Here is a 25,196-nt window from a genome sequence, read left to right on the forward strand (position 1 = left end):
CAATCCTTGCACAGTACTGATGCACCTCTGACCCACAGCACCACCTGCAAAGATCCAATCCTGTTCTGCCCAGTTCCCAGAGTGGAGGACAAGCTGCATGATCTAATGTGTGCTAAGGCACAGCTTCTCCGTTTACAAATCTGCTCTGCCACAGGTGAGTGCCCAGGGACTGGAAGGGGTTTATATACCCGGCAGCAGAAATATCTTTAAGGTTGCAGAGTATTTTATTTCAAAACCAGAAAATATTGGTGTTGCTTCTCATGTTGCATCCTATGTTTCTTTTAATCAGGGAGCAATGCCATGTGTGTTTCCAGGAAGTAAAGCAATTCTACCCATCCTAGCTGATGCACAGAGTGGCAGCCATGGCCTCTACTCATTTAGAAGCATGCAGCTGAGCTGCACACAGCGTCCATCAGGTTCCACACACAGGTACAAGCAATTTGTCATTCTGCAGTGTTGCTGGCTCTGAGAATCCACACTTATATAAGTGGGGCTAGAAACAGTAAGTGTTTCCTCACCACAGGAGAGTATCCATCACCAGGGTGAGCCTTTTGCAGGTACTTCCAAGGGGCAGCAGAATGGGGACCCACAGGCAGTGAGGGGCAGGGTACATTCTGAGACAGCACCTGCTCGACTGATAGGTCTGGGGCCCAGGCACTACTGTTCACAGATTTATGTTGAATGTCATAGCTACTTATGCTTTATCAAAGAAGAACTCTAACACTAATTTGGTCAGTGACACTGTCAATTTTAGTAACGTCAATATGTTAAGATTAAATAGTTCAGGCCTAGCACAATAGCCTAGTGGTTAAATCCTTGCTTTGTATGTGTCAGGATCCCATATGGCTGCTGGTTTGTGCCCTGGCTGCTCCATTTCCCATTCAGATTCCTGCTTGTGACCTGGGAAACCAAGTTGAGAACGGTCAAAAGCCTTGAGACCCTGCACCTGTGTGGGAGACCCAGAAGAAGCTTCTGGCTCATGGCTTTGCATCAGTTCAGCTCTAGTCACTGCAGCCACTTGGGGGGTATACCAGTGGACAGATCTTTCTGTTTCTCCTTCTCTCTGTAGATATGCCTTTTCAATGAAGAAGAAGAATAAAATCTTATAATAAGAAAAGATTAAGGGCCCGGCAGTGTGGCCTAGCAGCAAAAGTCCTCGCCTTGAATGCGCCAGGATCCCATATGGGCGCTGGTTCTAATCCCAGCAGCCCTGCTTCCCATCCAGCTCCCTGCTTGTGGATTGGGAAAGCAGTGGAGGATGGCCCAAAGCCTTGGGACCCTGCACCCGCGTGGAATACCCGGAGGAAGTTCCTGGATCCTGGCTTCGGATCGGCATGGCATTGGCCGTTGTGGTCACTTGGGGAGTGAATCATCAGATGGAAGATCTTCCTCTCTGTCTCTCCTCCTCTCCATATATCTGACTTTCCAATAGATAAATAAATCTTAAAAAAATTTAAAAAGATTAAAATTTCATGGCCTCACCCTTCTTCAACAGGAGCTTCATGAAATTCTTGCTTAGCGGAGTAACTGACATGCCTTGTGGACAAGTCATTTTAACTCATTTGTAAACTAACTTTGCTCAGGAGATGCTATTAAAATGGTCCTTTGCACAGGTATGGGGAAACTTGTGAGTGTAAAAATTCAGTGTGTTTTTCACACTAAATTGATTAACAAAACCGACTGGGGAAAGTGGGCCTCCCTTGACACTGTCTTAGGCAAAGTGGCTCACAGCGTGCATTATGCTGTGACATGAGAGTGAACTTGTTCTGTCACACCCAGCTCTCTCTAGGAAGTGCACAATCTCCATGTTTCCACCAGAACTACCTACCTACCTACCTACCTAAAACAGCTGTGGCTGGAGCCTACAAGGGGAAGTGCAGTGGCAGTCTGCAGATCCAGTTAGTGAGGATACTTTTCTGAGTGAGAAGTATCCTTGGTCAATACAAGCTCCTTGCTCTCTTCCGTATTTTAAAATTAATTTCTTTAGTGGACTTTATTCTGGAGATCATGAGTAAGGGTTGTGGGACAGCGAAGTCAAAGCCAGAGGAAGAGTGAATGTTCCCCGGGGTTGGGTCACTCCCCAGTGCCTGCAATGCCTGCGAGTGGGCAGGTGAGGACAACAGGCAGGGACTCCCCCCGGGACTCTCACAAGGCTGGCAGGGACTTCAAGTGTCACCGGCTGCCTCCCAAGGCACGGATGGGAATGCAGACTCTGCAGCCAGACATTCCAGTGCGGGACAAGGGCATCCTGAACGCTGAACCAACTGTCCAAACTCACTTCTGGTACAAGTCAGCTCCCAATTTTGGCATGGCCCAGTCCTGGGAGTTTAGGTACCCCAGAGCTCTGTCTTTTCTAGACCCCCTTATCAAATTATTTTTAAAAATAAAAAAGGAAAGAAAAACCTAATTCCAGATGGGTAACATACTGAAAGTAAAAGCAAAAATATAAAATTTAGAAAATATAGAAAAATAGCTTCTTGGTTTTGAAGTGGAACATTATTTTACATGACAAAAACTATTAGCCCCCAACCATCAAGAGACTGTCAGCCAGTGGACTCTGAATAGGTTTCATTGCGGTTGGGACGGTGAGATTGGCAGCAATCCAGAACTGATGGAATTATCAAAACTGTTTGAGCAGGACCCTTGGAGAGCGCCTCATGTTGGGGATCGGGGATGGGTGGGAGGTAGGGTGGGACTTTTCCCTTTGTTACTCCCCTCACCCCAAATACAGGGCAAAATGATTATATTAGTGTGGAAACAATGATATTACCCACTTTCACCCTGTAGCCCGTGACCCTTTCTACCCTAATAAACTAAGATTATTTAAAAAAAAAAAACTATTAGCCATGAAAGGTAAGACCGATAAATTTGACAGATTAAAATGAAGAGCTTGGGTTCAGAGGCCAGTGTGGTCACCCACCAGGTTAAACCACTGCCTGCAACACCAGCATCCCATGTGAGTGTAGGTTTGAGTCCAGCCTGCTGCACTCCCAATTCAGCACCTGAGAAGGCAGACAATAGCCCAGATACTTGAGCCTCTGCCATCCATTTGGGAGACCCAGATTCCAAGCTCCTGGCTTCAGCCTGGTCTAGCCCTGGCCCCTTGTAGCCATCTGGGGAGTGAGCCAAGGAACAGAAGATCTTGCTTTCTCTCTGCAACTCTGCCTTTGAAATAATAAAAATAAATGCTTTAAAAAACAAAACTTTTGTTCATCAAAATAACCAAAAGAAAGTTAAAAAATGTAGAGCCTGAACAAAGGAAAGACATTTTTTAATACATTTGAATGAACTAGGACTGGTGTCCAGAACATAATTATTCCTTCAAATCAATAGAAAAACACACAAAAACCTGAGCACACATTCACAAAAGAAGAAACCCAGATGGCCAAGATGAAAAAGTACCTCAACCTATTTACCTACAGAGAAATGCAAGCCACTGTGACATAATCACAAAACTGGCAAAAATCAGAAGGTCTGCGGGCCTGGTGCGGGTAGCCTAGTGGCCAGTCCTTGTCTTGAATACGCTGGAATCCCATAAGCCACTGGTTCTAATCCTGGTGGCCCCGGTTCCCATCCAGCTCCCTGCTATGGCCTGGGAAAGCAGTTGAGGACGGCTCAAAGCCTTGGGACCCTGCACCCATGTGGGAGACCTGGAAGAGGCTTCTGGCTTCAGGTCAGCTCAGCTCTGGCCGTTGTGGCCACTTAGAAAGTGAATCAATGGACGGAATATCTAATATCTTCCTCTGTCTCATACTCTCTGTCTAACTGACTTTCCAATAAAAACCAAAATAAATCTTAAAAAAAAAAAAACAAAACAGAAATTGACAGCATCAAATGCTGGAAAGGAATGGAGTGACAGGAACAAAATACTGACCCTTCTGGGAGGATGCAAAGAGGTACAGCTTATTGGAAACTGTCCAACGTTACCAAGGACATTCAGGACAGGCCCTCCCCCGCCTCCCACCATGGCCAGGAACAACGCTCCCTGGAAGGATTTCTGCTTGGAGTACCATCGCAGGCACAGCAGCTCATGTTTTTTTTTCCCATAAAAACAATCTAGTGTTCATTAACAGTGGAAGGGATAAATATCCCCATGTATCCAGTGGCACACACGGTACAGCAGTGGGGATTTAAAAAAAGCTACAACGTAAATCGTCTTAGGCATAACTTTGATAGAAGCAAGACACCAAAATACTAACAGTAGGATTCATTTATATAAAGTTCAAAAACAGACATGTTTAAACTAACATATATTGTTTAGGTGATAAAACTATAAAAGAAAGGAGGAAGTTTCCAAAGACTGAGCTTCAAAGGTATCCTGATAACAAAAGAAAGTAAAATAGTTGGGGAGGCAGAAGGGAATGTTCTGGCAATGTTCTATTTCTTAAACAGGTAGCCAGCCACAGGAGCTTTAGTTATTCATGATTCTGTGTTCATGTGTATTATGTAAATCTCTGTGTATTTTAATAGCAAAGGCAAGAGATTTTTTCTTTAATTTTTAATCTTTTTTTTTAAAGGTGGGGGAGAGAAAAAAGACAGTTATCAGCTGGCTCGCTCCCCGATGCCCATAACAGCCCGAGGTGGGCCAGCCCAGAGTCGGGAGCCAGGAAGTCAAGCTGAGCTCCCCACGCTGGCAGGGACTGTCCCAGGTGTGCCTCAGCTGGGAGCTGGACGGAAGAGGACTGGGTGGGACCTGAACCAGGCTCTGATATGGGATGTAGGCGTGCCAGCTGGCATCTTGACTGCTGTGCCAAATGCCTGCTGCAAGGCAAGAAGTTTTAAGAACACTCTTTAGATGGCCTACAGTTAATCTGCATGACAATAAAAGAAAACGTGACAAATTATGCGGAAGATGTTCTCATTCCTGACAAATGTACTTGCTTTTAAAAGAATACTTTCAACAGGGAAGCTATAGTGAGCGACTCCAGATGAGTAACTGGTTTGTTCTAAGCAATCTGAACAAAGCTGTCAACTAGCTACTTGGGAACTCTGACTCACTGTGGTTTTTTTTTTTTTTCTAACTGAGGACTAACTAACATGCAATAAAAGATACAGATTTACAGATTCTGTTTGATGGATTTGACAACAGCACACCTCAGCTCAAACAAAATACAGAGCACTTATCTGCCCAGGAAGTTCCTTATGTCCGCCTCTAGGTAATTCTCCCCATGGAAATGTGTCTTTTTTTCCTTTTCCTTTTTTTTTTTTTTTTTGACTCGTTCTTAAAAAAAAAAAAAAAGTCGTCTATAAATTACACCGCTGTGCTGTCAGATTCTTGGAGTAACAATTCCACTCTTTCTCGCGCTCAGCATGTGGCTGTACAAGGGTTGAGGCAACATCTCCCTCCTGCTTGGGGCTGTGTGACATATTTGTCACTTTCTGACGAAGTCTGGGCGTCACAGAGGCCATTTTTCACTTATTTATTGGTTGCTATGGGGAAAACAACTCTGCAACCTGAAAACAGAGCGAGGTGATCAAAGCAGAGTTTGGTGATGACAGCTCTCTAGCTCTGCTGGGCTGACGGACTGCAGCTGAAGGGAAGGGACTGAAACACCACACAGAACAAGGGGCAGATGAGCAGTGTCCGGCAGGGCTGGGCTCCAGCAGGTGGAGGGAGTTGTCGGGGCTCAATGATTTCTGTTCTTGCGGCCAAGGTGAGTTAGACAGCCGCAGGCCGTGCACACCCAGGGGACGGAGCTGGGGAGGCACGCCTCTCCTTCGCCTCCCTGGGCCTGGGGCCCTGGGTCCCTGACAGAGGAACTGAACCCAGCATGGCAAGGTCTGTAACGGGTATCACAAAGCAACCTTGATCTCACTTTCTCAATGCCGCTCAGACTGTGAATGCTGCCAGCTCTGTGGTCTGCTTACTCAGGTCCCAGAGAGTCGCAGCTGAATCTCTGTGTGTTTGGCAGGCGTCTAGAAAGTCAGGAAAGGCAATTGGACAAACTCCATGTCCAATCCATCTGCTTGGATTGTTTACTTATAGTAGCGGCACACAAACGTCTCATGTTGCTGATAGAGCACAGGAAGTTCCTGCCATGCTGCTGCTATTCCGACTTAGCGGCACTGCCGGCTGCAGAGTGCCCAGGGCAGTCCCTGCAAGCAGAAACCACGCTGGCTGCAACAGTTAGCAGCAGGACGGGCCTCCAAGCAGAGAACACCGAGGAAACTCACACTTGAAACAACTAAACATTTCTGCAACAAAAGCCTTGTCTCTGCCATATCTTATCTTGAGGTCTTTTCTCCTCACCACAACCCCCTCCCCCCCAAGTAATTTTATTTTGAAACAGGCGTAGAGAATCAGAGCAACCTACGCATAACGTTCAGAATAATACAGTGTCTCTACTTCCTAGTCAAGGAAGAGGTGATGAGAAGCCCCAGGTGCCTCTCCCTGATCGCTCCTTATCACACTGAATCTTGAATTCGGGTTTTTCTGATTAAAAAAAAAATAGTTGACTACATTTACATTCATTTATTGGCTGCTTGCTTGAATTTCTTTTGAAATGCCTGTTCTCTTGATTGCTTTCCAACTACTCTTGGCTTGTTCAATTTCTTCATTCATTTGTAACAGTTCCTACGACTTGTGGGATCACTCCTTTGTTGATGATACACGGAAGGGTATCTTACAAATTGGTGGATTGAGGCCAGCTTTGTGGCACAGTGGGTAATGCTGATGTCTGTGACAACGATATTCCATATGGACACGAAACTGCTCCAATTCCAATCCAGCTCCCTGTTAATGGCCTGGGAAAAGCAGGGAAGAAGGCCCAAGTGTTTGGGTCCCTGACACCATGAGGGAGAGCTAGATGAGGTTCCCAGCTCCTAGCCTCAGCCTTGCTACTGCGACTATCTGGGAAGTGAACCAGTGAATGGAGGATCTTTTTGTCTCTCCCTCTCTGAAACTCTTCAAAATAAATCAATCTTTAAGACTAGAAAGAAAATTGGTGAAAAATCTGAATTAAATCTGAATGGAAAAAAGCTGAAATTCATGTAGGTGTTCTCATAACATTTTACAGTAAGTTTTTAATGATCCCTTGTATGTATACATGGGTTTCAGAATTCTTAAAAGCTGGGACCTGGGACCTTAATTTAGGTAGCCCATGCAGGGCCATCACGTCTGCCTCCCAGGAAGCCAGAGCCCGGCATGGAAACCAGGAAATCCAAAGCAGAAAACCAGCGCCTCCACCACTATCCCCCAAAGTTCCCATTTCCCGCATAGCTCGAGTGTATCAACACTTCCCTTCATTGTTAATGGCTTTGTGTGACTTTCTTGTCTAAGCAAACCCTCAAGGTCAAGAAGATATCACTCTGCAACATCTCTTAGAGTTTGTTTTTTTCCCTTCTGTACTTAGATCCATCTGGAACTAATGTTTTACTTACGATGTCAGTTAGAAGTCAAGTTTCATTTTTTAAAATGTGGGTATTCATTGCACATTATCTTAATTTCTGTAGCTATATGTTTTGATATGTGGTAAGAATCCCCCCCCTATTGTTCTAAACAGTATTTTTATCATTGCTGTTTGAGACATTACATATTTTAATTTTTCAACTTCCACAAAACATTAGTTTTAACTGAGATTTCAATGGATCTACAAATGAGTCTGGTAAGAAAAAAGAAATATACAATAGCACGTTTCCCATTCACAAACACTGTAAGCTTACTTCAAGATGTCTAATATTTTGCCAATTATAAACATAATTGATTCTGTATTCTGCTGTATGTCTAGTAGCCTTGTTAAACTTATTAACCTTAACGCACTGGGATTCCCACATGGGTGCTGGTTCTAATCCCAGCTGCTCTACTTCCCATCCAGCTCCCTGTTCGTGGTCTGGGAAATCAGTCAAAGACAGCCCAAGACCTTAGGATCCTGTACCCACATTGGAGACCGGAAGAGGCTCCTGGATTTGGATCCCCTCAGTTTCAGCCGTTGCAGCCACTTGGGGAGTGAATCAGCGGATGCAAGATGTTCCTCTCTGTCTCTCCTCTGTTTATCTGACTTTCAAATAAAAACAAATGAATACTTGAAAAAAACTTATTAGCCTTAGTAATTCATCTGTAAACTATTTAGACGTTTTCTGTACTATGTACTTTGCTAATAGCTTTCTCTCTCCAAATCTCACACATTTTACTTTTGTTCTTCCATTACTTTGAATCTTAATTTTAATGCAGAAATTTTGAACAGCAGGTATCCATTTTGTTATCATTTTGAGCAGCAGGTATATCATTTTGTTTCCAAATGAAAAGAGGAAATTTTCAACATTTCACCAAAAAGTATGATTTTGAGCCATGAAGGAACTTTCAAAACTTTGGGAAAATCCCATTTAAAAGATGTTTGGTGGTCAGTGCTGCGGGGGAGACTGTTGAACGGCCGCTTGTAACACAGTGTGCTGGTCCGAGTCCCAGCTGCTCCCCTTCTAATGCAGCTCCCTGCTAATGCACCTGGGAATGCAGCAGATGGCCCAACTGCATGGGAGGTCGGGACGGAGCTCCTGACTCCTGGCTTCAGCACGGCCCAGTCCTGGTCACTGTGGTCATATGGGGGAGTGAAGCAGCAGATGGAGGGTCCTTCCCTCTCTCTGTCACTCTGTCTTTCAAATAGACAGATGACAGGCAGATGAAACTTTGACAAATAATAAACCAAATTTCATCTTGGCGCAAAAAAGATTTTGAAACCTATGCAGTTTTTTCATGGTATGCATTTCTACGAATTTTTTCAAAACACTTGTATATTCAATTCAATTTCTCAGATTAAAGAAATTCCATTCTATTGCTGGTTTACAATGAATCAATTATCATGTCTTATCAAATGCTTTTTTGCTACATGTTTGAGATGATCAGGTTTTTTTCTTTTCCTTGTTAATTAGATATATTATGGTGATTTTTCACTATTGAAGCAAGCTGGGATAACATGAAAAAAATCCAAATTTGCTGTGATATATTATTCATATTACATGAATCCACTTGCTAAAATTTATTTCAGAACTCTGAATCTAAGTTTATGAGTGAGATCTGATTTTGTGAGTTTTACTAGGCTCCTTGCAGGTGTGGGTTTCTTTGCAAGCTTGAGTCTCCCTGGGCTTCTTGAATCAGTTCTGGAAAGTTCTAAGAGAAAATCACATCAGATGCTATTGCTCCCTTCTCTTGTCTCCTCCTAAGGTTCTAATTCTAGACAATCTAGACATTTTTCATTAGCTTGTTACTTCGAAAAAGTTTATGGAAAAACAGAAGGTAAGCTTATTTGGTTACAAAAAGTTGAAATCTATGTGTTTTTTCCTAACGGGCTTTCCATGAACCTTTTTGACTCCTCTCATACATGGGTTTAAAGATATTTATTTTTGCTCCAAAATAAACTCATATTTTCATTCTGTTCTTTTAATAACTTTTTAAAAAAGATTTACCTGAAAGGCAGAGTTACAGAAAGAGCAAGAGTGAGAACAAGAGTGAGAAAGAGAAGAAAGTCAGAGATAGAGAGAGAGAAATCTTCCATCCCATGGTTCTCTACCCAAATGGCTGTAACGGGCGAGGCTGGTCAGGCTGAAGCCAGGAGCCAGGAGTTTCTTCTGGGTGTCCCAGTGAGTAGGAGGAACTCAGGCATGTGGGCCATTTTTTTGTTGTTTCCCAGGTGCATTAGCAGGGAGCTGGGTCAGAAATGGAACAGCCGGACATTCTAGTACTCATATGGGAGGCAGCAATTCTTTCAAAGTGCCTTTCTATGAAATAACTCTTAAAATATTTTTGTATTTCCCATCTTTCTCTCTCAGTGCTCAGTCTGGGCTCCTTCCTATGACCTATTTCCCAATATACTGATTCTCTCTCAGCTGTTTAATGAACTATTACCTCATTTACAGTTTTGATTACAGAATGTTTAGCCCCTGACTGTCTATTTCTTCTCAAGTATGCAACATACTTGCAAAATTTTACTTAGGCTGACTGATGCCCTAAATGGTCAGACCAGCCAGGGATCAGACCAAAGCTGCGATCCTGGAATTTCATTTGAGTCTCCCAAGTGGGTGACAGGAACATATTTGAATCATCACCTGTAGCCTTCAGGGTAAACATTAGAGGAAGAAATCAGAGGCAGAACTTGAACTAGGCACTCTGACATAGAATTTGGATGTCTCAAGCAGTGCCTTAACTGCAGGGTCAAACACCTGCTTTTGGTACAGAAATTTAAAAAAATATCATTTAGTATTTACATCCTTGAACATGTTAAGCATATTTCTCTGCAGCCCCTGCACCTCTGTTCCTACTGGTTCTTGCTCATGTTGCCATATTCTTCCTACAAGTGTAATTACTGTGCTAGACATAGTATTTGAAAATGTTTTATTGCAGTGGTGTTGTAGGCTAGGCTTCTGTCTGTGATGCCAGCTTCCTATATGGGTGCCAGTTACTGTTCCAGCTGCTCAACTTCCTACCCAGTTCCCTGTGTGTGGCCTAGGAAGGCACCAGAGGATGGCTCAAGTTCTTGGCCCCCTGCATCTGTGTGGGAGACATAGAAGAAATTCCCGGCTCCTGGCTTCAGATCACCCAGCTCCAGCCATTGCTGTCATTTGGACAGTGAACCAGCAAATGGGAGATTCTCTCTCCTTTCTAACTCTACCTTTCAAACAAAAATAAAATGATTTTTTTTGAGTAATTTGAAACTTGGGTTGCTATGACGTTTCTCCCGAGTACACTTGCTATTACTTTGGTTAGGCTCCTGGGGTACTAGCGATGTGGGATCCTTTCACTCTTTTTGCAGGGATTGAACTGTCCCAGCTACCTGGGTAACCAGAAATGGAATTCCTCCCTGTGCAACAAATGGTGTACTTCCTTTCTACTCGCTTGCCTTGGGTCATCATTTAAGTTCCCTAAAGGAAATACCAGGTTTCTGACACCACTTCCCTGCTGCCCCCAACACCTGCAGTGCTAGAGCCCAGCAGGTCCTTCCTACCTGTTCCACATAAGCTCAGATCGCTCAGCCTCTCCTCCTCTTCTACATTGCCAGTTGTACCCAGTCCCCAAATGCTGAATTCCTTTATCTCAGTCCGACAGTTGCCTACCATCTTAGCAATTCAAGTCCAGATGATGTGGTGCTTAGCTTTTTGTGACCTGCCATCAGCAGGCAGAACATCTGAGTGCCCTCCCTGGCCACAACTGCGCAGTCCAGGTTGGTGCCCTCATGCCTGCCTTTCGCTTCCTTAACGGTTGGCAAACAGACTTCAGAACTACGACCAGCACTTACAAAGCCTGCCGCTAGTCTCTGCTTAGTCTCTTGCTCACTGTGACTTATCTACTTTTGTCCTGCGTTTTGACTGTAGTTACCTGTTTCTGCCAGAAGACTAAAGGCCTCTTCTCACAGAGAGGACCTGCCAGGCTCCTACGGACACCACCAGTCAGCTGGCTACACTTCCAAATTCACTTCCTTGTCTGCAAGGAGATGGCAATGGGTGCTTGGGCTGGAGATGTCACTCTAGGCCCAAGTCTGTGGCTGGGCATGCCTGGGCCAAACTGAGCGCAGGCAAGAGAAGTGTTCCTGATGCAAGAGCGAGCAGGCAGCCTTCCGAAGGGAATCCAGGAACCCTGTGCAGGACCCCACATCCTTGTGAGGTGCACAAAGCATAAGTCAGCTATTACTTTTCTGCATGGCATTCAGCTACAAGCACTATTTTCTAAATTCTTGCCTTTCTGTCTTGACCTGCTTATTCTGTGATTTTTCTCTTAGTTCTTTGATGCCTTTGAGAAAATTTGGTCCCTGTTCCACCCCAGTGGTTCTAGATGTTTTGTTGAAAGGGTCGGGGCAAGAGCCCTAGGTTAGCACTTGAGGGGTCTTCAAAATGTCATGCAGAAATGGGATTAAAGGATTATGTACATTTTCCATGAACTTCTGAAGCCTACTGCCACATCTGTATACAGAGGTGGCTGAAGATATCAAAAAGCATGATGTGCACCACAAAGTTCACAAACATTTTTTCTGTACAGAATCGGGAGGACCCCCAAAACCAGAAGGGACCCAAAGCACCAAGTACATAGAATCCAGGTCTCTTTAAGGCACCACACCTGCTACCAGGAGGGAGTTCCCTGCATCACCTGCTGAACCTGCCATCAGCCCTCAGTGGTCTAACTGGGGAGGAAGCCTGTCAAGGAAATGAGGGCCAGAATCAGCCTCTCCAGGTCTACACACGAGTGAGTGAGGATGGCACGACAGGCCCTCACCACTGCGCTTCACCGCCTGTCACTGTGAGGCTGACGGCAAGGCTGCACTGGGCACTGGGCTGCAGTGATTCTGCTGGCTCATGCAGTCTCCCACACAGAAAGGGCAGGCTATTTAGAGCGCGCCGACTGAGATCATAAATACCATCAGCAGTTAGAGCAGTGTCAGTACAACTCCACAGGAAGAGAAGCCTGCATGAGGCCAGTGTGTAGTGGTGAGGTAAAAAGGGCTTTAGTTCTAGAGGCAGCCAAAGGATTTCATTGTAGGCAAGTTTACAATCTTAGGTGGTCCTGCCGCCTATGCTCTGAGGACGGCTTTACCGCAAGGTTCCCCGACACAGCTCATTTAGACTGGGAGCCAGACCACATTTTTCTCCCTGAGATTGTGAGGAATTGGTGGTATTTCAGTAAACTGCCCCTCTGTGAGTAGAATAACTTCACTTAGGCTTTCAGACTGAATACCTGCCTTACAGACATCATTTTACTTTTTCCTCCAAAATTGCGCAGGCTTTTCCAACTCAAACAATATTCATGACACGAGGTACACCAAGTGGTGTCTTCAAGTCCATGTCTTCTAAGCCACAGAGTGAGCAGCTTTTATCACTCACCGAAATAGGCAGTACACCCTAGTTTTGGAAAAGACTGGAGATTTCCACCAAGGCATGTCAATCCTCTCAATACTGCCTGTGGCCCATGTACCACCAAACAGCTGACTCTGCCCAGCTCCACCACCATACGGAGGACCCAGTGACTAAGGCCACATGGCAACTGGGTATTGCCTTGCAAGGCTGAGGGTTCACAGACCTGACCACTCAGCAATCCAACCCCAAGGCATTTGCCTCGACAGGGGCAGCAACTCTCAACGACACAGTCATGCGTCACTGAGCAACAAGGGACATGTTTTGGAGATGTATCATCAGGCAATTTTTTGTTATTTCATAGACAACATGGACAGCACTGACACACCCCAGGTGGCAGGAGCCCCTTGGTACAATCAGTGATGGCAGAAGCCAGAAGTGTGAGGCCGCAGCAATCTGCTCTACAGCTCACTGCTTTAAGCAGGCCACTCTAAAATCAATGATAACAAATAGAGAGTTGCAGCCACAGAAACAAGTGGCAGAGCTGTCCGTTAGCACAGTCCAGTGTCCTCCGCCGCTAGACCTGAGTGGGTGGCCATGTTTGTACGTGGCTGACTGCAGGCATGCCCACAGCAGCTGCACACAGGCGTGGATGGTGCAGAATGATCACCTGGCAGTGGCTGCGCCCCAAGGCAGCGGCACTTTCCCCTGCTTCACACGTGCAGCCCACTGCAAGCTGCAGTGTCTGGATGTGGTATGTGACTGCACCATCCTTGTACAGGTGGTTCAAGCGTCGCTGGGGGAACATGAAAGCAATACAAACTCTTATGATCAACCCCAAATCTATCCCATCAGAAACCCAATCTTAAACAAGGCCATTCAGTGAGAATGGTGTGGGCTGTGGTCTGAATGCATCTAAACGAATTCTCGGCCACGTGCCTGACTCAGGAATGTTTGGGTAGCCCCATTTGTCCTTTCTCACCACATTCATCCTCAACATGTGCCCTTGAAAAACAAATGCACACTATCAGGAGAATTAACTAAAACAACAAACTGTTAACAGAATGAAGCATTCAGTCTATACCAGTGAAAAGGAATGAAAAGCAGTTATCCTAACAGGTTCAGTAAAATTCAGAACCATAATTGTGACTGAAAAAAACCACAAAATCATGTGGCATAGTTTACAAAAATTAAAAAAAAAAGCAAAACTACGTATCATTCTATATGGGGCTGGCACTGCGCCATTGCAGGTTAAGCTGCTGCTTTTCAATACTGCCATCCCATATTGGAGTACCAGTTGGAATCCCAGCTACTCCACTTTCAATCCAGCTCCATGCTAACACACCCACGAAAGCAGCAGTGATGGCCCTAGTCCTTGGGCCCCTGCCACCTGTGTGGGAGAGCAGGCTGAGGCTCCAGGCTCCCAGCAGCAGCCTGGCCCAGCCCTCACAGCTGCAGCTACTTCAGTAGGTAATCCAAGGATGGAAGATTGATCTTCGCCCTCTCCCTCTACTCTCATCCAAATAAGTAAATAGGTAAGTCTTTGAAAAGGGCAACTTATGATCTAACAAAACATTTGTACAATAAAGCATTATAGGCTCTTTTTGAAAAGCAGCAGAGGACCCCTTTGTAGGAGGGGGTGGGGTGAGGAAAGCTGTCCTGGAAGCTGTTAACTACAGGTCAAGTTCACTCCCAGACAGAAAGGAGAAGGAGGGTGAGCGTGCAGCTCTTCTCTGCACTTGGGCTACTGGTATCACATGTTCTCTAGTATCTATCCAGTGTTACATAATAAATTATAAAACCCAACAAATAAAAAGCACAGCTAATAAAGAGAATCAACATTAACGTAGCAGAAAGTCAGGAAGTCACTTAAATGTTCTGAGTTGTGTAGACTGTAACACGCTCATTCAATTACAACAAACTTTTACAAGACATGAGACAATATGATAAAAGTAACAAGACAAAATAATGTAAAAAAAAAACCCATAAAATATGATGAAATGGTAAAAACTGACACTACATGCAGTTTTACTTCTTTTTGTCCACATTTTTTCTAAAGTAAAGGATAAACATTTTAAGAATTATTAAGGGATCTGAAACAATCGTTGAGATACTTAACAGCTCTAAATCACTAAAAGAAAAGTGTTGAGTCTTGTATTGGGAGCAAGGAAAAATGGTGTTTTGTGGCGGGTTGGCTTTGATTTGCTAGGGATATAATTCAAAGGCATCTATTTTATGCCATTAAAAACAACTATCTATTGCTGTCGTTTCATTTTGTCCATGACTCAGACAAGAAACTCAAATATGACAATGGAGCAGTGGCTGACTGGTCTCGCAGACACAGAGGAAGGCACGTTCCCAGCACCTGCCTCACTGAGTTGCTGCCGTGGGAGCAAGGCAGCAATGTAGACGCGCACCTACCTCTTTCTCCAATATCCTACTAATGTCACCCAGGGTCCGATCCAAAGCAGACACCTTATTGCTTGCCCAGGAGCCACTGTCTTGCACTTGCAGTTGTTTCAGAAGATCTTTGGCTAACCGCTGGAGTCTACAACACAAAAGAAACAGAGAGAATTGCCTGTGAGTCAGAGTGTAACACCAGGTACCCACGTTACTGCTGCCTGTGGGTGAGGGCGGGAGATCCAGGCAGTACATGAAGCCAGTATCCTGCACATCTCCAACCAGCACCAAACAGGGCTGCTCCAGGCTCAGTTTGGGCCTCTGCCCTGGCCATTAAATTATAATAGACTGAGGCAGGGGAGATGCTAAGAGGATGACAGTGGGGAAAATAGAAGAACTTGAATGATTTCTGCATTTTATCTAAATCCTCAAGATACTCTTGGCTGTGGTAAGCACTGTGGGAGCAAGGCTTGCACTGCACAACTGTGCATGCTGCTGTTCACCAGCAGGGTGACGTGTCCCCTGCACAACAGTGGAGCACCCCATGTGCTCCTCATTCACGCACCTCCTTCTCCTTCCCACCTGTGAATCTGACACTCACCAGACCCCTCGGCCCACCCCTAGCATCCATGGTACAGCCAGGCAATCTTCTCAGTGCCTGTGTGCAATATCTGGCTGGATTTATGAAGCAACTGCCAGCCTTTCCCATTTCTGAACCCACCAGTCACACCAAGCCAAAGGCTGGTGGGACCACTGGGACAGCATCTGGCTCCACTTCTTCTGCTCCACACAGACTGGCTTCCTATTTCCCCCACTCTCTCCAAAATGCCACCCTCCTCTTCATCTTGCTTTGCTAAAATGATCTTACATTTAACAAGAAAAACAGAAGCTACCAGAAAGAGACCTTCCAGCTACAGAAAGTATGTGTCCATCTGCATGCCCTGTCCCCCGTGCATGTACTATGGCAAGCCAGGGATGGTTTCTCCAAGGCAGGGCTGCTGTGTGAGGCGGCCCAGTGTCTTGAGCCCTTCCTTCCTCCCGCTTGGGACCTTTGTGAACACTCTTCACTGCTCCCTTCTGAATCGCTTTCCTCACCACATCACCTTTGAAATCCCTCGTTATCCCTTGGGCCTTTGCTTGGGACTCTGCACAAGGGGACACTGATGCGATGAGTTTAATGTGCACCTCTCCCAGGTGGAGCTTTTTTTGCAATGTAAGAAGTGTTTCTTATTTGTGCTGTTGCCACATGTGGCTCCTCAGGAAACAAATTTTAGACTGCACCTAATTTTTTTTCACTTGCAAAAATTTTTTTAAATAATCTTACATAGTTGATTAGGGCACAAAGGGTCAAGGGCTCAGGAAAGTGGGTAAGACCATTGTTTCCACACTAATATCATCATTTCCCCCACCTTGTACCTGGGGTCAGGGGAGAAACAAAGGGAAAAGCCCCATCCAGCTTCTCACCCATCCCAGGTCCCCAATGTGGGGCATGTTCCAAGGGTCCTGCTAAAGCAGTTTTGATAGTTCAAGAGGTCTGAATTGCTACCAATCTTCCCATTCCAATCACAATGAAATCTATTCAGAATCCACTGGCTGACACAGTCTCTTCATGGTTGGGGTTCTGAGATCAGCAGTTCAGTGGAGGGATCTCCAAAGAAACATCATCTGAGGTGATCTCAGACTGATTCTTGTGTGTGCTTGCCAGTACAGGGTCCAGCATGTCTGTTGACCCAATCTGCTTATGCACATGCTGGTTGTTGCAATTGCTGGGTCAGTTCTGTTTCCAGTCCTGTCTTCCACACAAACCAATGGGTGTTGCAGTCCAGCCCGATCCTGCCCACTTCATACTTGGCCCTCAGGCAAACCAGTGGGAGCTGCAACCTAGTTGGGATGACTCCCTGTAACTCCCACCAGGCCTGCCCCTACCCTAGTTCCCATGCATGCTAGTATGTACCGCAGACTTGTTCAGTCTGTCCCACATCCCATTTAGCTCTTATACATGTCAATGCCTAGTTAAAAGCAACCAAACTACTATTCAGCCCACACACATGCTGGCAGGTGCCTTTCTGTCTAGCCAACCCTGCCCCTGTTTTGGTTTTCTTGTTTTCCAGTGGGAGTGGTAACCAAGAGGAAGGTGCCCACTATTTCCCTAGTAGGTCGCTCCCACTCCTGGATTATGGACTCCCCAGGTGTTTCTGGGGTTTAACATGACAGATTTAGCCTCCAGTGCCAGCCTGTGCCAGCTAATGCTGTGGCAAAGCCCAACCAACCCTCACCCACTCTTATTTTTGCTTGCACTAGTCAGAACAGTCAGCCCAACCTAGCTTTTCCCTGATCTAGTTCATATGAGGCCCACAGGTATTGCAGCCCTGCCTGGTTTGGTCTGCCCCCATTCCAACTCACATTGTCCAGTGGGAGTGGTAGTCTAGCAGGGGAGCCCACATTCCCCCTGCTGGCTTTGCCCCCTCCCTCCCTGGTTCTCACGTGTACCCCCTTTCAGCTGTAGCTCAGCCCACCCCACATCCTATTTTAGGATGCACTCTCAGGTGCTGCTGCCTTGACCTGTCCAGACTGTTGTCGGTTCCTTTACCTGTAAATGATGGCAGGTTTCATGGTCACACCTAGCTCAGCCCATCAACACCTCAGCTTGTGAGCTAATCAGCAGGACTTGTATTTCCACAGGGCTGGGCCCACACTTCCTCCAAAGAATCTACCCCTGGACCTGGTTCTCTTGTGTGCTGGTTAGTACCTTGACCCTGCAAAGTGTGACCCGTCCACTGTTCCACCACTCAGTCAGGTATGGTAGGGCCAGACAGGCCCCCATCCATAGCTTTCTTGTGGACTGGTGTGTGGCAGTCAGTGATGCTCTATGCTAAAGCCCATCTCAGGATTCCCATTTGGGCTGGTGAATCAGTCTGGCCCAAACAGATCTTATGGACTCTCCCCTCCAAACCACCAAGTCTCAGTCCCCACACCTGTGAGACAGTTCCATGACCTCATTGTTGGGAATCACCCAGAATTCATCCCTCATCTATACTCAAACTGGCCTTATCCATGGGTGTCCCTAGGCAGCAATTACAGATTCTAAAAATCCCAAAGCTTGCCACTGACTGGCCAGCAAGCAGAGCCTTACAACCAATAGACGCACTTGCTGCCCAAATCCTAGGACTGGCAGTGACTTTGGCCTGCGTCCCCAGCATTGGGTCCAGACTGGCTGGGGCACCTCCCACAACTGCCACACTGCAGGGAGCTACATTTGCCCCAACCCCAAGGCCTCCCTCCCTCCCTCTCTCTTTTTCTGTCTCGGCCTTTCCAATGAAAAATGAATAAATCTTACTAAAACAAGGAAAGTTCCTGCGAGTTCTGGCAAAGTTAATAAAGTAAGAAAACCGTGTCCAATCGTAGCAGCATTGTGATGCTGTGACCAGGTATTGCCCACTGGCTGTAAAGAACAAACCTACGTGAAAATGGCACACGTGCTACAGGACCGAAGGACACTGTTGTGAGGAACCCTAATACCTCAGCAACACAACAGGAATCCAACAGGAAGAAAATGCCCTGAAACTACATCGCAGCTACAGTGGCCTGAACATCTGTACCCGCAAACTCACGCAGTTCTTTATATCTTGAATGTCCCATGAGGGTGAGAACATACTTGAACTATGTTGTTGAGAGGTGGGTTTGTGAGAATAGCTTAGATTAGGCCATTTGGGAGGAGTCCCAGGAGTCCCACAGAATCCTGATGGTATTATGAACTGAGAGGAAGACAGGACCTGATGGGCAGACAACACATGCCCCACCCCCTCCTACTCCCGGTGTGCTGCAGTTCAGCGGCTTCATGCAATGCTGTTTGGATCTTGTACACCTCCAGAACCAGGAGCCAAAATAAATCTTTCTACTTCATAAAGCAGCCTGTCCTTGGTGCTCCTTTACAGCAATGAAAAATGGACTAATGCCAACTGCATCAGCACTGGAGCCTGAATTAATTCCAGGGAGAAAGCTGAGTGGCGAAATATGGTCTTTACAACTAAATTTTAAAACTGAAACAGTCAAGAAATTGCTGAATTTAATTATGTCGTTAGTTAAAAACAGAGGCCTGATATGGAAATTATATCTGATTTTTAACTAGTGCATTTGAATTTGAATAAGCAGCTTCAAGAATTTAAGAACTGTAATTTTTCCAAAAAATATCTTCATGCAGGGTTGGAGGGAGAACTGTCCTGACTGTTGGTGGAATTGCAAGTGTGCACAGAACAATTCTGCAAGGTTCTATCAAAATCATAACAAACATAGGAAGGTGCCTCAAAACAATCTGCAGAAAATGGAATTAAAGACAAATTGATTTTGGCACCGAAAAACACTTAAAATCCATGCTGTTTTTTTTTTTCTTAACATGCATTTTGCATCAATATTTTGAAAACCACTTATACGTTTTGGTCTCTGTAAAATGGCACCCTTAAGAAATGAATATTTTCATTCTATTACAATAAGTTTTGCAGTTTTACACATTTTTGAATGTTATTAACTACTAGGGATTTTTAGTTAGCTATTGAATATGCATAGTGTTTACATTAGGAAGACTGTGCTTACATTAAGAAGACTTGTATTAAAAAGGAAACCAGAGTTGCAGTAAATTCCAGCACTGCATAAATAATAAGGCATTTTATTTTTCAAAAATTGCCCTACATATGTTTCATCAATTTGCTACTGAAAGAATATATTGTTTTTAACCAGTGTGCAATGATGAGTCACAGTGCTAAAGTTGGGACTAAGGCTTCAATTGCTTGAAGACCATAAACGTGACATTCTTGATTGCATTCATTCTAGCTGAGAACATCTACCATTGCAAAGCTAACACGAAAGTACTAGTAAGAAGGAATTCCCCTCTTTCAAGTTACACCTTGACCGTGTCATTTGAATATCCAGCCACTATATTTTTTAATGCCGGCACTGAAATTGTTTAGTAGCTGCAGTCTGACCTAGTTATTGCACAGAGGGCATGGGATACCAGCATAGCCTTTACAGAGTTCTACGGCTAAAAGATTCAGCAGAGCTTCCCCTACAACAGTCTTAGGGAAAACATGTCAGTATTATTCCCTATCTCAGTGCTTTGATTCAACAAATAAAATGTTTTCATTTTAACAAAGCTCTCAGAATTTACTCATTTCTAAACATTGATATACTGAGTACTGACTGCTCATAGATTAACAGACCACCATTCCCAAGATCTCACCATTGCAATCTGTCACCTTATCTATTCTATGAGCTGACAGCCATTGGCTAAGATGTAAACCAACTATTCACATCTTCAAGACAGTTGTCAACACTGTTCTCTGTTAGAGGTCTCGGTAGAGCTATTAAAGCATAATTTGTATTGTTCCTCCGGATCATAAACAGGACACTGTAGGGAGCTTCCGTACCACTGCTATTTCCTCTGGAATGTCAAGGTCTGAGACAGAGTTTCGATTTTGAGTATTTTAGTATTTTTTATAAGGCCTGCTTTTACTTTATGGTGTAGTTAGTGGAAATGGAAAAAAACGGCAATACAGATCTATGTAGTATATAAGCAAATATATTACATGTAAAAATACATCTTATTATATGTAAGTTTTATCTCAACATGAAAGGATAAACACTGGGCTCTATTTAGTAACAAGCAGAGAATCGTGCTAATGACTGCAATCTCCTTTGAGGTTCTGCTGGACTGGTCAAGGCAGGCAGAGCTGGAGGCCAGTGTAGTTACAGAGCCTCTGTGGTGGGAAGTTTATCACACTTTCCTGCATCAAACCACAGAAGTATCTGTATCAGGACACAGACTACTTCGTGTCAAATGCACAGCAGCAGACTTTTTCATACATGAGGAATCACTTCAGTACTGACTGTAGCAAGCAAGAAAGAAAATCCCTAAATCTATAGCCAGAAATCACTGAATATGTACATTTAAAATCAATCAAAACTAACACAGAGAAAAAAAATTCTTAGAAAGTACTTTACAATTATTTATCTTGTATGGAAATTAAAAACCTACTGTGTGGAATTCAGCGAAAACAACAACAAAACCGCAAGTATAAGACACAGGAAATAAATAATGAAACAGAAAGAAAGGAAAGCAAGCAGCCATCCCAGAGAGCTGATTTCCCATGTTGTTTTCGCCAGTTTTTCAACAGATCCTCTTGGGCTGTTAGTCACAGGGTCATCATCTTGATCATTCTGCCACTTCCTTTAGTATCTTCTATATTTCTTTCTTTCAGCACTGTGATGTTTTCCAAAAGTGCTGGCGAGGATGCGGGGAAAAGGGAACCCTACTCCACTGCTGGTGGAGCTGCAAATTGGTACAGCCTTTATGGAAATCAGTCTGGAGAACACTCAAACAACTCAAAATCTGCATACCATATGACCCAGCAATAGCACTCCTAGGAATATATCCAAAACACCTGTTTCACGACAAACCAACATGCATCCCTATGTTCATTGCAGCACAATCAGTAATTGCGAAAACATGGAAGCAACCGAAATGCCCATCAGCAGAAGATTGGATAAGAAAGCTTTGGTTCATCTACTCCATGGAATACTACTCAGCTATTAAAAAAAACAAAATGCAGTTCTTTGTGGCTAAATGGGCACAACTGGAAACTATAATGCTAAGGGAAATGAGCGAATCCCAAAAGATTAGATACCACATGTTTGCCTTGATTTAACCTGTAATTTTTTGTTTGGTTGTTTGTTATTTTTTGAACCTGTCATTGATACTGTCTCAACCCAGATGTTTCGAAGAATGGAACTTGCATTATTTTTAACATATTGTTTACCCAATACTATGTCAATTAATTCCATAATGTTGTATAATGATACTGAGGCCTTGTTGGGGCTTTTAACTGACTGGATCTTTACTCTGTTAGACCTATCTTCAGACCATAGAAGGTCTCCCCAAGAGGCCACTGAACTTATCTGGACAATAAGACGCTGAACTTTATGCTAGGCATGTGTTTGCAAGCAATGAATCTCAACTGAACTTGAACTATGGTTATGCAACAAGGTGGAGGAATCCACCATGGGGGGAGAGGTATGGGAGGGGTGGGGGGGATCCCCAGCGCCTATAAAACTGTACTACATAATATAATGTAAGCAACAATAAAAAAAAAAAAGTAGTTGTGGTTATCTTAATTCTGACTGGCAAGAATATTTCTACCGTACATGTCAACAGGGGCTACATTATCAACCTGTAGTACACCCCCACTACCAACTGGTTATAGAAATTATGAGGACAGAGTCAGCCACATACAGCAACCTCCAGGCACATACCACAGCACTCCTCCACGCAGTGGAAGCTTTGAGAACTCCTGAACTGAGCATGAACCGGCTTTCTGGCAAAACCACACTCTGCTGCACCCCTGCTCAGCAGGCACGCTCACCTGTGAACACCACTCTCACTGCACTGTCAGCAGGTTTCAAAGAAGCGAAACACTGATTTCGGTTTATTTAGCTGTTGCTTTAATTCGTCTTACATCCAGCTGGTGGCGTCCCAAGTCTCAACCTAACACCTCTCAACTTCATCTGACATCTCATCAGATTTAGACAGCTAAGCTTCTCTGAGAACTTGCCTTGGGAACCCTCCTTAAAGAGAGCTGCCTGGAGCAAGGCAGCAGCACGGAACGCCTCCGTTTCAGCACAGCTGACACTGTGCATACTGAACACGTTTAACTGAACCCCTGGCCTCCCCAGCCTGGTGCTGGTGGAACCTTCTCTTCAGGCTGTGTTGGAAGAGAACAGGCTCAGCCAGGGCCAGACACTGTCCCCTGTGGCTAGATACCACTGTGTTAAGAGAGCGATTCCCTCTGGATCAGAGTCCCCAGATACACTTTGCCTACACACTGAGTCCTAAGGAGAGAACAACAGCAATGGGGACAGAATACTCACTTTGCTTTATAAGGTGAATCAGAACCACAGTTTTTGGTTTCCATTAAACTCTCATATTCCTTGGCCCTGAAAAGAAAACAATTAAATCACAGTTAGCTAGTATGGAACTTTTTTTTTTTACAGCATAAAATCATGCTGTCAAAGTGACAAATCAGTAACATTAAAATATTAACTCTTTGATTTCTAAAAGTTCTTTAAAATTACAAAAAGATGCCAACATGAAAGACAGAAAAAAACACATTTTTATTAACAGGATACAGATCAAACTCACAAAAACATGTCCTGAGTTTATAGGCGTGGCTCATGATCAAATAAATTTTAAAATAATGGTCATTGAATCTGAAAGTCTTTTGAATTTCTATCACGCGTGTGGCTGACTACGTATATAGCTCCAGGGGTAGACAACACAAAAACAAACACAGGTAAACAAAATAAGCATATCATTTAGCCTCAACACAGTCATTTAGCCTCAAGAGTAATGTAAGAAACCAGGAATTACCTGTCCAGATTTTCAGAGACTTGTTTTTAGTTGTTTATATTGATTAAATATAACTGTTGTCTATTCAGAAGTGGCGCAGCCAGGACTCAAACCAGACACTGTGAGAAGGGATGTAGCCATTCCGCCAAGCAAGGACTCTTGACTTGTACATCATATTGTTCACTTTCAAATTTTTCACTTATCATTTTTTTACCCCAAGCTGCCTGTTTGTTCCATCTTTTCAAATTCCTATCTCTCTGCTGATATTCTCTAATTAGCTAGACAGCCTCGAAATTTTCTTGACTTTTTCATATATGGTTTCCTTTGGTATTTCAGCATAGTTTTAAAAGTTGATGTAAAGTCTTCATCTAGTAAGTACAACAGGTGGGTTTTCCTAGGGATGGCTTCATTTCTTCTTGGCATGTGGGCCATAGTCTTTTTCTTTGCAGGCCTCACAATTTAGTAGACTACCAGCAATGAGGCAGTTCTGAGTATCAGGTCCTCTTACCCCTCAGGTTTTGCCTGCCCTGCTGTCATGGCTGTGTACTTTTCAATGTTAAAAAAGACTTTTTTAGTATAGATAGTACCAAGTCAGTAGGGTGTATTACCTGGGAACTTGCAGCTATCTAGTTCAAGTTCAGCCAGCGTCCACCTGAAGGATGAATATGTGACCTATTTTACGCACTGACTCAAGGTCTCAGTGATGACCAGGCCCTGCTTCTTTGCCTTTCAAGAGTAAATCTGAAATTCCACTCTCAACTGACAGTTTTAAGGGAAATGGCGAATCTTCACATATCCTGTTATCTCTCAAAGGAGACGGAAATCATACTGTGCAACATCTCTGGGAAGTAAGCTACTGAGAACACTGAACAAACTGAAGGAGCCAGTATGGGCAGGGTTGGACTTTCTACAGGGCACACCAAGTATAAATGCATGCAAGGACAAATTTATTAAAGGCACAGAGAGCAGCAATAGATACAGAAAATCACTGATTGCATGAACACGGTACTCTACTAAAGACTAATCGAAGGCCATGGGCTACCTAGAAGAGGCTTCATTCCCTGAACTCTGTCCTTTTTAAAGTCCCTTTCTCCTCTGATTTGCATGGAGTCAATTCTCCATTGCCATCAGTACGCTTTGAGAAACATGGACATCTCTGAGAGGCCAGGGGACACAGGAAGGGAGCGTCCCTCCTCTGGCTCACAGCCCAAATGCAAGAAGTGGCAAAGGTTGGGCCACGGGCAGCAGCCGGCTACCAGGTTTCTGACTCCCACCTGGGTGGCAGAAACACACTCCGCTGGCCACAGACTGCCTTAGCAAAAGGCTGGCCGTCAGGAGCCGGGCGAGGCACTGAACCCAGACACTCTGGGTACGGTGCTGGTGTATGGTTATCATTACCCCTCACTTCACCATCACAATAACGAATGTTAAATATGCAACTTGAGCTTCCAGTCAAATTTAAACTCCCTGATCTTTGCATCTTTAAACTTAAATTCACTCTTAGCATTGTGCTCACTCACTATGTTTGTTAAAAGCACTCTGGACTGACATGACCAAATTACATTTGATTATCCAGTTTTTCTCAATCAACATATCATCAAAAATAATCAAATGCATCAATCATGACTGT

General features: G+C 44.4%; 1 protein-coding gene across 1 annotated transcript in view; it reads right to left on the reverse strand.

Annotated features, from left to right (window-relative positions):
• Window positions 1-25,196, reverse strand: part of SCAPER (S-phase cyclin A associated protein in the ER) — a 312,499-nt gene that overhangs the window by 137,905 nt on the left and 149,398 nt on the right. The window contains exons 22-23 of the mRNA XM_040969720.1: window positions 23,089-23,154; window positions 15,193-15,319 (exon numbers count right to left, since the gene is read on the reverse strand). Coding sequence (XP_040825654.1) covers window positions 15,193-15,319; window positions 23,089-23,154 — 193 coding nt within the window. The remainder of the gene's footprint in view (window positions 1-15,192; window positions 15,320-23,088; window positions 23,155-25,196) is intronic.

Source organism: Ochotona curzoniae, unplaced genomic scaffold (genome assembly GCF_017591425.1).
Source record: "Ochotona curzoniae isolate NIBS_2020 unplaced genomic scaffold, NIBS_Ocur_1.0 scaffold_4701, whole genome shotgun sequence".
In the NCBI taxonomy this organism is placed as follows: Eukaryota; Metazoa; Chordata; class Mammalia; order Lagomorpha; family Ochotonidae; genus Ochotona; species Ochotona curzoniae.